The sequence below is a fragment of the Vidua chalybeata genome, chromosome 20 (genome assembly GCF_026979565.1).
Source record: "Vidua chalybeata isolate OUT-0048 chromosome 20, bVidCha1 merged haplotype, whole genome shotgun sequence".
Taxonomy (NCBI): Eukaryota; Metazoa; Chordata; class Aves; order Passeriformes; family Viduidae; genus Vidua; species Vidua chalybeata.
In genome coordinates, this window is record NC_071549.1 from 3479819 (window position 1) to 3490203 (window position 10385).

Below are 10385 nucleotides of genomic sequence, written 5' to 3' on the forward strand. Positions count from 1 at the left end.
TTTCAGACCCACTGTTAACTCCAGGGGGAGGAATTGTGGTAATGGCAAAAGTGGGGGAAGAGGCTGAGAGAGGGCATGCTCAGAATGTTCAGCAGGGAATGCTGGATCAATATTTCCCTCCTGCACATCCCTGGTGGGAGCAGGTGGAAAACACTGTCACCGTGTTGGTGTGGACCAACGGAATTCCAGGGAAATCAAAACAGTGGAACCAGTAAGGATTCAGCTTGAGCCTGACGGAAGACTGGTTAGGCAGAAAAATTCTTCTTTGAAGTTAGAAGCTAGAAGAGGGTTAGATGAATGAATTGCTAAGTTTTGCAAGATGGATCGCTAAGGGCATGTGAGTCACAATATAGGACACCTCTCCTGCCAGTAAAGGAGCCACATGCTAATGAACACAGGCCGGTACAAGATGTCAGAGCTGTCAGTGAAATCCTGTGAGACTTAGACCCAGTGGTAGCAAGTCCTTATACACTTTGAAGCCCAATTAAGGAAGCTGATGAGTCCTGATGAGTCCACTGTTGTGGATGTTAAGGATGCTTTTTTCTGCATTGCCCTTGAAACTGAAAGTCAACTCTTGTTTGTCATTCAATGGAAAGTTCCTTGGTGGGCCATTGTAATAAAAAGGTCTTTGTTCATCAAAACGAACATTGAAAGAAGATAAGAATTTAAACTGAATAGAGAATTTCAGACTGTGAGAAGAGAAAGAGGAGAAAAAAAGTGGGGGGGGCTTGATAAACAACGAGTATTCTGCTTAAGAATTGTGCAAATGCAGCTAGCAGAGAAGACTGAGTAACTAACTATATACAAGCTAACTTTTAGGCCAAGGACAACCGGCAAAGAAGATAAGGAGCCTTCATCCCTATGACCACCAAGGGCAGAGAGAGAAAGGACCCCCTAGCAACCAATTGCACCGGCGCAGAGTACATCGAGAGAAAATAGGTCAACCGAAAAAAAGGGGGGACTATAAAAACAAAAAGGTCAAAGGGGGAAGGTGCGCCGTGGCAGAGTGGAGACTCCCTGGCCGCCCAGCGCTGTTTTTTGCTTAATACCGCTTGCTTAATAAATTCTTGTTAATTGATTTATCTATAATTAGCCTCCCCAATTGATTTTGTCCATAACAGTCTCTGCACTGGGACATTCCAGGCTCATTTGTCAGCTTCCTCCTCCTCTTCCTTTCTGAGCGGCAGCGTTAGGGGCTGGCCCAGCACGGCCTGGCAGCTCCTTGCCCACAGCTCCTTGTCAGGACCCAGAGCTGCTTTCCAGCCAGGCACCCCCGGGCGTGTCCCGCAGCCTGGGCCGATCCTGCCCAGTGCCGGCGAGGCCCTGCGAGTGAGCTCGGCCATCCCGGGCAAGAGCAGCTCCCTAGCCGGGGAACACAGCGGGACATGAGGGGACACATGGGAACACACGGGGGACACACGCTGGGCACCGCTTCCCTGTGTCCCCATTCCCGCCAAGCAGCACCGTGTGCCGGGGGCTGGGTCGGATCCGAGCACAGAGGAATGTCCCTGCTGTGACCGGAGAAAGGACACTGCAGGTGTGTGGAAAAATTCACAGTGCCGGAGGTTTATGCCCAAAAGGGTGACTGAGAAGTGCTGTGATGTTATTCAAATAAAGTGAGAGGCCATGGGGTAGTTCCCATGGGGACTCCCAAATTGTGGGGGGATGCAGCCCACTTTTAATCCTAATGTCCCAGACACATCACTCTCTTCCTTTCCTCATTGGCTGAGGTACCTGTACAGACTTCCCAAATCGCCTGCTCTGTGTTCCACTCTACTATGCACTTTCCTGCTCCCCGCTTTTATTTTTCTTTGTATAACAAAACACTATTCATATTGTATCTTTGGGGTTTTTTCTGTTAATTCAGCAATTTAATACAGCCTTGGCTTAGGTAAAGTCCGTGTCAATTAGTAACATTTTCCAGAACTGATAATTTCTTCCATTACTTCCCTATCTCTAAATCAATGGCCCTATCTACAAGCAGATGCAGAGTCTGTTTGTAAAGACACATTCATTTTATACCTTTCACAGGGATGCTCCTCACATTGTTGTTTGGCTACAAAACCTTGACGAAAGCATTGCAAATTATGCAAAAGTGGCAGATATGTAATAGTCAGTGGAACCTTGAGAGCTCAACAACAAGGAAAGGTGGCCCAAGGCAGTTATGGGGCTCTCTGGCCGCCTAAGTAGAACGTGTATATCCCTGGCTAATAAACGCCAATACCATCTTGAGCCGTGCAGGATCGGCCCAGGCTGCGGGACACGCCCGGGGGTGCCTGGCTGGAAAGCAGCTCTGGGTCCTGACAAGGAGCTGTGGGCAAGGAGCTGCCAGGCCGTGCTGGGCCAGCCCCTAACGCTGCCACTCAGAAAGGAAGAGGAGGAGGAAGCTGACAAATGAGCCTGGAATGTCCCAGTGCAGAGACGAAGGGACGAGGGCACTTGGGGGCCGGGGGTCGGGGCCAGGCGTCGGGCACGGCTCCAAGAAGCTCCTGAGTCGGCGTCAGGGCTGCCTGTAAGGATTTCGGCCGGCACCCGGGAGCAGCAGCGCCAGCAGTGCCAGCCGGTCCCCAGGGGGATCTGCCCGTGGCTTCCCAGCCCATCAGGGCAGCGGGCTGTGCAGGCTGCTCCTGCTGCCACAGCAGGCCCAGATGCTCAGAGCTGCCCCGCGGGCGCCACGGGACCAGCAGCAGCCTCAGGGCCTGGCCCAGGGCTCGATCTGCTCAGCCTGGTGGCACAGCCACAGCAGGGGGGAAGGAGCTTAAGGAGCATCAGGGAGCCCGGGGAAGAGAGAGGCTGGTGAGACAAGGCTCTGCCTACAACTTTAAGGGGTTTTATTAACTTAGTACAACTAAAAAACCATATTTCTGAACACCACTGTCACAGGCGCTTCTCGCTTCTGACAAGATGTCCCAGATCGAGCACTGGGCGCTGAGTCCTTCCCAGCTGGCTGGGGGCTGTTGATGTCCGGCGGGGCTGGAGAGGCTGCACGAGCCCTGGTGCCCATGAGATGTGTCGGGGGGCTGTGCTTGTCCGGTGCTCTCGTGAGACGGCAGGGCCTGGGGGTTGAAGGGCAAGGGTGAGCCCCTCATTCCCAGGGGCTGCCCCTGGCTGGAGCAACTCTGCTGGCCCAGGAGTGGCCAGCTCAAGTGTCCCCTGCCTAGTGAGAGACCGTAGGAGATCCAAGCTCAGTTGTCCCATGAGCCAGTCCTTCTCCTCCATATTGCTTCTGCCCCTTCCAGAGCCCAAAGCCCCACCCCAACCTGCCCAGCTCTGCACACAGAGCTCATCCCACAGCTGGTACCCAGCAGATAATCAGCCCCCTGTCCTTGTTAACCCCTATGCCCTAACAGGGCCATACCTGATGCATGCTGTGTCCTGATCACCATAGGATGCTGGTCAATACGGCCCCTTGAGATGTGTCCATCTCTGTCCAGCAGCTGGGTCACACTGGGCTGAGGAGGAGAGAGCAGCTGGCAGCAATGCAGGGCCCAATCCAGCTTCCCCTAATAACCCTCCCTACCCAGGTCTGCCTGGAGACTGAAGGCACAGATTCCCCCTGGATAGTCAGCAATGCCATCTAAACTCAGTCACCGTTCCGTGTCCCCACCTTCACCATCCCTACCTTTTTCTGGACTGTCAAGAAGTCCTGGGGCTGACCGATTCTCTGTGGGGAAGCCTTGTTGTTCTGCATCGTGGAGCTGCTGCTCTGATGGTCCCCAGAGCTCGGTGGCACACCGGGGACACTGCCATGGGCCACCGGCCTCCTGTGGGATGGGGCAGAGGACACTCAGTGCCCAGCCCCGTGGCATCCCAGGCAGCACCCTGCTGTGCCAGGGAGGGGACTGGCAGTGCTGCCTGCAGGGGCATGTCCCTCCCAGCTGCGCTCCACCTGCTGCAGGAGCCCCAAGCCCATCCCACCAGGCTGGATCTGCTGCCTCTGTCCCCACAGCCAGGTCTGCTGGCCGTGGCCGTGGCAGGTCCATGTGCACAGGGCACCAGCGGGCAGGAGCTGGCCTGTCCCAGCTGCAGGCCTTGGTTTTGGGAACGCCTTTCACAGAAGGCACACAACTGCCCACCAAGCCTGAGCTCAGATTGAGAACAGACACAGCTCATCAGATGTGCTTTCAGCAGCCTTGGGACAGAGAGGTGGGCCAGATAGGGCAGTGCAAGGCAAGGAATGCAAAACCCTCCAGACCTGGGGGAAGCAGTGGCCCTCCACAGCTGCCTTCTGCTCCCCTGCCCTGCCCACCCCCCCAGAGCTCCTCTGCCCCAGCCCAGGCAAGAGCCCTCCTTGCTGTGTCTGGGCTAGCCTGCACCCCGGGAGCTGGGGATGTGTCCTCAGGGCCCTTACCTTTGGCTGTGCTGTGGCTCCTTGCTGGGGGGCAGCGGCTGCAAATACGGGAGTGTCTTGGGGGACCTGGGGAGGGCAGGAGTCACAGGTGTGTGACAGGGGACAAACAAGCTGTTCCTGTTGCAGGCAGCACCCCCAACCCCAGAGGATTGTACCCCACGGTATCCTGCTGCCTGTAGCCCTTGGGATGAGTCCCCACACCCCTGCTGATGGCAGGGCTGCAGAGGGGGCTCCCCACATCAGAGCCTCCCAAGCAGACAGTGTCACCCCTGTGGCCGGCACAGCGGTCACTGCTGGCACCCATCTCCCCCCATCACAGCCCCGCTGCCCCCGATGCACTGGTGCTACTCACTGGCCAGGAACCTGCACGGTGAGCATGCGGTCACAGGACAGGCACGTGAAAGGGACTGGCAGCTGCCTAAGGAGCGTGGGAGAAGAGGGCTGCCTGAGCTCCTGGGGCCACAGCCCTGCCCGCACACAGGCAGCAGCTCGCTGGCAGCAGCCGGGTGCTGGGCAGGTCACTGCACAGGGTCACGGCGTCTGCAGCGTGAACCGTGGGCTTTGAGCCTGTTTCTCCCCATCCCCAACGTGCTGGCTGAAGCCAGGTGAAGGGCACAGGCACCCATGTCACCATCCCAAGCAGCCCCTGCGGCCCTTTCAGCCCCTCTCTGGCTCCAAAGTCCCCTGTGTGCCGGGCCAGGAGGGCAGGGCCTGACCCAGCTCTGGGACACTGTGTGTCACAGCCCTGCCTGGGCGTTGCCATCTCCCACCCTGGCTTCTGGGAGCCCTTGCACCCACAGCCCCATTTTGCTTTCGGAGGGCTCTGTCCTGCAGGTGCCCTGTCCTCATGCCTCCTTTCCTGTGTGGAAGCTGCGGCTGGTGGAAGGAGAAGGTGCAGCTGCTTCATCAGCATGCCCGTGGTTCATTTAGCAGCTGAATTGGTCCCAAGGCAGGGGACCAGGCGAGCAGTGTGTGGGACAGCTGGAGGGAACGGGACCATGGCTGTCCCCAAAGCCATCAGAATCTCCATCACACTCACTTCTTAATGCCAGCAGCGTTTTCACGCATCAGCCTATTCTCAAGTTCCTCCATGTTCCTGCTCCAGGAGTCCTCCAGGTGCTTACGGAAAGTCTTCAGCTCCAGGCGATCCAGCTGTGAACACGTGCACAGCCTCAGCCAGCTGCCCCCGGATGTGACATGGAGCTCTCCAGGGAAAAGCCCGGATTTGAGGGGGATCCTCAGAGGGATGCTGCCTCAGGCTGTCGAGTCCCAAAGGTGCCAGTTTGTCATGGTGGGGAAGAGGTACCCCTCACCTTCTCTTCAATTGCATCACTGAACTGACGCTGCACCTCATTCCAGTGCTGCTCCTGGTCTGAAATCTGGCTCTGCAACTCCTGCATCCTCTCATCCAGCTCCTCCATGTTCTCTTCAAACTGGCTGCAATCAACTTTGCTGCCCAAGGCAGCTTTGTCCGCCTTCTGGCAGAGGGGAATGGCAGGAGAGCGGTGGGGAAAGAGATGAGGAATAATGACAGGCAGGGCCAGCACACGTGAGGGGCAGAGGGAGAAGTGCTTCCTCCAGGCCATCATGCTCCTTTCAGGGTGCTGTGGCCCCATTTGCCCTATCACCCTGCTGAATTTGGTCCCACCATCTGGAGGGTGAGGGACCCCACAAGCTCAGGAAATTCTCCCTCCCCAGGCCAGTTCTGTCACCCAGCCCTCACGGGACAAGGGGCATTTGTCACCCTGCCTGAGAAGCCTTGGGCTGGTAGAGAGGCCCATTGAGACTGTACCATGTCCATTGCTGCCATCATGTCCTGCACATTTGCTTTCTCCTTCTGCAGCTTCTCCAGAGACTGGAACAGCATCTTTCAGTACAGAAAGGAACCCATGACACCACAGCACGGTTGGGGCACAGCCCAGGATATGGGAGCATACCCCTCTCCCCCTGCCAAAAACCTCAAGGAAATGCACTTGGAACAAGCAGAGTGCTGAGAGGAGATCATCAAGAGATGCCTTGTGATCCCTGCCTGGAGACGTCTTGGGGGATGCTTCGACCCAAAAGGGGTTTCAGCCACACACCGTGATTTCTTTCTGCTTTTGTTGAGAGTCCTTCTGCAGCATCCCTGAGGCAAAGCTGAGTTTCTCATAGTCCCTTTGAATCTGCAAAAACTTGGCTTCCATGTGCTGGCTCAGCTCCCGATCCTGCTCCAGGGATGGAAGAAGAGAAGGTGCTGAACAAAGGGAGTCCGGCTGCTCCACAGGGGCAGACCCACATTTCTCAGCCAGTGGCCATGAGCTCTCAGTGTCACCGGGACGTTTGCATCAAGGCTTTCATCTCTGTCCATGCTGCTGACTGGTCCAGGCCAATTGGGGCAGTTTGGGCCTCCCCCACATTACAGCAAAGCACCACACAGCATGAGGATGTGGCATGGACCTCCAACATGACCAAGCCCGGGGTGGTGGGAGTGCTCCCCCAGGACCTCACCTGCTCGTTCAGCTGGTCAGCTGTCTCTGTCACCAGCTGCTCCAGCATGGCATTCCTCATCTCCTGCTGCTCTCCCATCTTCTGCAGATCACGTTTTGTCTCCTGCCGCAAAGCCCTGGCCAGCGGGACGGGGGCAAGGTCAGGGTTACCCCTGCAGGGCTGCTGGGCACTGTCCCGTGCCCGCAAACCAGGATGCTCCCAGACCACCTGGGCTCCCCTGCAGCCCCACAGGGTAGGAAACCCACTGCTGTCCTCTTACTCTATTTGCTGAGAGATCTCCTTACTGCTCTCTTCTTTCCACTTGGCTGCATCCTGCCTCAGCTTTTTAAGGTCCTCCTCCAGCTTCTTCATCTGCAAAGCCAGTGACAGTAGAGTCAGGGCACAGACATCCTGTTGTCCCAGCATGGGGGCCCTTCAGATACATGGAAAGCCCCAGGGCCCCCCACCCAGTCCTGACAGCCTGACCCCAAACCCTGCTCTTGGAGTCACATTGAAGTTCCCCATGAGAGCCTAAAGACTACACGGCCCAACAGCTCACTAAGGCAAGGGACTCCTTAATCTTCTTTATGTCTCCTTCCATGCAGATCTGTGTTGTCTTGATCTTGTCAATCTCCTCACGGAGATCCCGGATGAGAGTCGTGTCCTAGGAGAGAGGAGTGATGGCAGTGAGCCTCTGGGAGGGTCAGTGGGGACCTGCAAGGCCTTGACCCCTGCTGTGGTTTGTGGAGCACTGGGGACAGCAGAGGGCCGGGCTCAGCCAGGCTGGCAGGGCTCTGCAGGCAGCACGGCCCATGCATCTAGCAGGGCCAAGGGTACTGAGCCTCCAGCCAGCAGAGGCTGCTGTCTCAGACCCAAAACTTGCTCCCAGCAGCACTTCACCTCGTCCCGCGACATCTGGACCTTCTTCATTTCCTCTGCCGTATGACGATGGGCAGCCTTTAACTTTGCAATCTCTTCTTGATGCTGGGAAATAGCCATGGTCTAGGAGAAAGCATTGTCAGAGACAAGTCTCTGGAGAATGAGTGTGGGAAATATGACCTTGAGAACCACAGTGGTCTGCACAGACCTGTGTCTCCTGGAACTTCTTCATGTCCTCTGATATGCGGGAATTTTCTGCCTTTATGCCAGCAATCTCCTCACGAAGAAGCTGTGAAACAGTCCAGCAAACAGGGATGTCAGAGGTGATGGCCAGGGCAGCAACACCCCAAAGAGCCCTGCCCTGCCACGGGCAGCCCGTGGCAATCCAGGTGAGCAGGGAGAGTCCCAGTGCCACCTGCCCCAGCCCGGCTCAGTGCCAGAGCACTGAAGCCCATCCAGATAGCCAAGAGCCCCTGCCAGGGGCTGTGCCGGGGCAGTGAGGGCAGTGCCAAGCACTGCTGTCTGAGGAAGTGGGGAGGGGCTGTGTGGTGGGGGAGTGCCCCGGGGGGCTGGGAAGAGCCTCTACCTTGGACATGTGTTTCTTGTAGTCTTCCATCTCCCTCTTCATCTTTCCCACGTCAGTGGCCAGGTCAGCAAGTGAGGGGCCACTCAGCTGGCCCGGCCACGGCTCCTGGCTGCTCAGGTACTGCACGTCCAGGTGCTCCAGCACGGCCTGCAGCAGTTTTCGCAAGGCTGCAAAGTGAATGGCTCCCTTCTGGGGCATCCCGATGGCGAGATCCAGCATCTGGGAGAGGCTGAGTGTGTCCAGGGATGTTGCCATGTCTGCACACACAGACAGGGACAGAAGGGTCCTGTTGAAATGGAAAGTCCGGTGAAAAGTCGTGGTTGTCTTCTTCTTGGTGGCTATGAAGAATGTAGCACAGGGCTAAAGGAGACCCTTTTGGCAGAGAGAACGGAGGGTGATGGCAAACCACGGAGACGTTGAGCTCTTCCCCCGGCTCGAAGTAGACGACCTCCAGGATGACGGTGAGGTCGTCTGGCGTGCTGATGGAGTCTCCAATGAACAGTACTGTGACAGGGTTGTCGCGGTATGGCGGCAGCAGGAATCCCACCGGGACACGGACCAAGTCCTCATCTGGAAACATGATGTGGATTGAACTCCGGAGGACTTAGCGGCGGGCGATGTTCAGTTGTTTAGTCCGTCTGAGGAGCCGGAGCCCGTCCTCCTGGCTGCGGATGTCCGGAGAAACGTGCCGTTGGGGCAGTGGTTCTCTGGGAGCGATGGCAGCGCAGGGCGCTGGGACGGGCCATTTGTTGTCGTAGTGCGGCCCCTCAGCACGCTCCGCCTCCCGTTTCCCGGCCGATGATAACAGGGATTCCGGTAAGGTGGTCTCGGGGAGGGGTTGTAATGATGGTAGGACCTCTCTGGCGGCCAGTGTGGGCAATTGGCTTGTATATGGCCCAACTGACCGCAGCCGAAGCAGTGCGTGTTCATGAGGTCCACCATTGCCTCCCCCACACCTCTGCTCACCGCAAACGCCACAGTCTTTTCCATTGATGCCGCTTTTGTGCACGCCTCGACCATCTTGGCGATGGTCGGCTCCGGATCCTGGGGGAGAGCTCGCAGGATCTTCTTTGTCTCCGGGTTGGCGTTGGTCAAGGCCATCTTACGCAGCAGCTCTTCTCGAGCCTCAACGTTCTCAATCTGCCGGTCTATAGCCTCCTTTAGCCTGTCTGTAAACTTAATAGAAGTCTCATCAGGGCCCTGGAGGATAGATGTAAAGTTCTGGAGGGGGGTGGTTCCATTGGGGATTTTTAGTAAGGCCTCCTTCCCGGCGTCCCGGATGTCAGCTAGTAAGTTGTCGGGAAGGAGGATCTGATCCTTCGGTTTACTAAATTCCCCTTCCCCTGACAGTGCCTCCAGGCCCTTGGCGCCATCTCCCAGCACCTCTTTGAGGTCATATTTTGTCAAAATAGGTTTTATTAACTTTTTCCAATGGATCTCCCACAGAAGAAATTCTGTGGGAGACAGCAGAGCCTTCGCTATATAGCGAAGGTCATGCTGTACTAGGGTATGTCCAGTGAAAGTAAGGTCCAGTACGTTTTTGAAAAACAGGGAATTTCTCTGATAGTCTTTGGCTGCCTTCCTCAACTCCTTCACCTCCGCGTACGGCAGTTGTTCCCACCGCGGTTCCTTCCCCCTCTTAAGCCTGACCGGTGCCGCGATTGGGCCTAGATCCCTGGCGAGATCTAGGTCCCCATCCCTGATAGCCTTGGCCCTTATCTGGGCCCAGCCCTCCCCCGGCTTGGTTGTTGGCCGGGGGTCGTCACTGTCCTCATCCTCTTCCGAGGATGAGGCAGGACGGGCTAGGGCGCGGAGCCTCTCCCTTGCCAGTGGGTCCTGGTTATGGGAGACCCTGCAGGCCAAGACGGCCTGCTTCCGGCAAGGTCTACTTCCGGTTCCGGTAGCGTGGGAACCGGAAGTGGCAGGAGAGGGGGCGTGGCCTGACCCACCCACTGGGGCGTGGCCTTCTGGTAGGCCTGTCCCACCCACCAGGGGCCCGCCCAGGGGTGTGGCTAGGGAGGCAGGATGGGAGGGTCCCGACGTCACCGAAATCGACGCAGTTAGGGAGGCGGGACCCGACGCAGGGGCGGCAACCAACGAAGG

At 57.1% G+C, this 10385-nt stretch overlaps 1 protein-coding gene across 1 annotated transcript; it reads right to left on the reverse strand.

Moving 5' to 3' along the window:
• Window positions 1-2808: 2808 nt before the first annotated feature.
• LOC128798111 (glutamine-rich protein 2-like) lies at window positions 2809-8576 on the reverse strand. Its single transcript, XM_053961330.1, has 15 exons — window positions 8283-8576; window positions 7905-7985; window positions 7718-7819; window positions 7377-7481; window positions 7098-7189; window positions 6839-6953; window positions 6433-6555; window positions 6144-6218; window positions 5665-5829; window positions 5391-5503; window positions 4704-4769; window positions 4352-4417; window positions 3623-3764; window positions 3359-3452; window positions 2809-3056 (listed from the first exon to the last, which is right to left on the reverse strand). The coding sequence occupies exons 1-15, from the start codon at window positions 8535-8537 to the stop codon at window positions 2878-2880; spliced, it is 1773 nt and encodes a 590-aa protein (XP_053817305.1). The 5' UTR covers window positions 8538-8576; the 3' UTR covers window positions 2809-2877.
• Between the last annotated feature and the right edge of the window lie 1809 nt (window positions 8577-10385).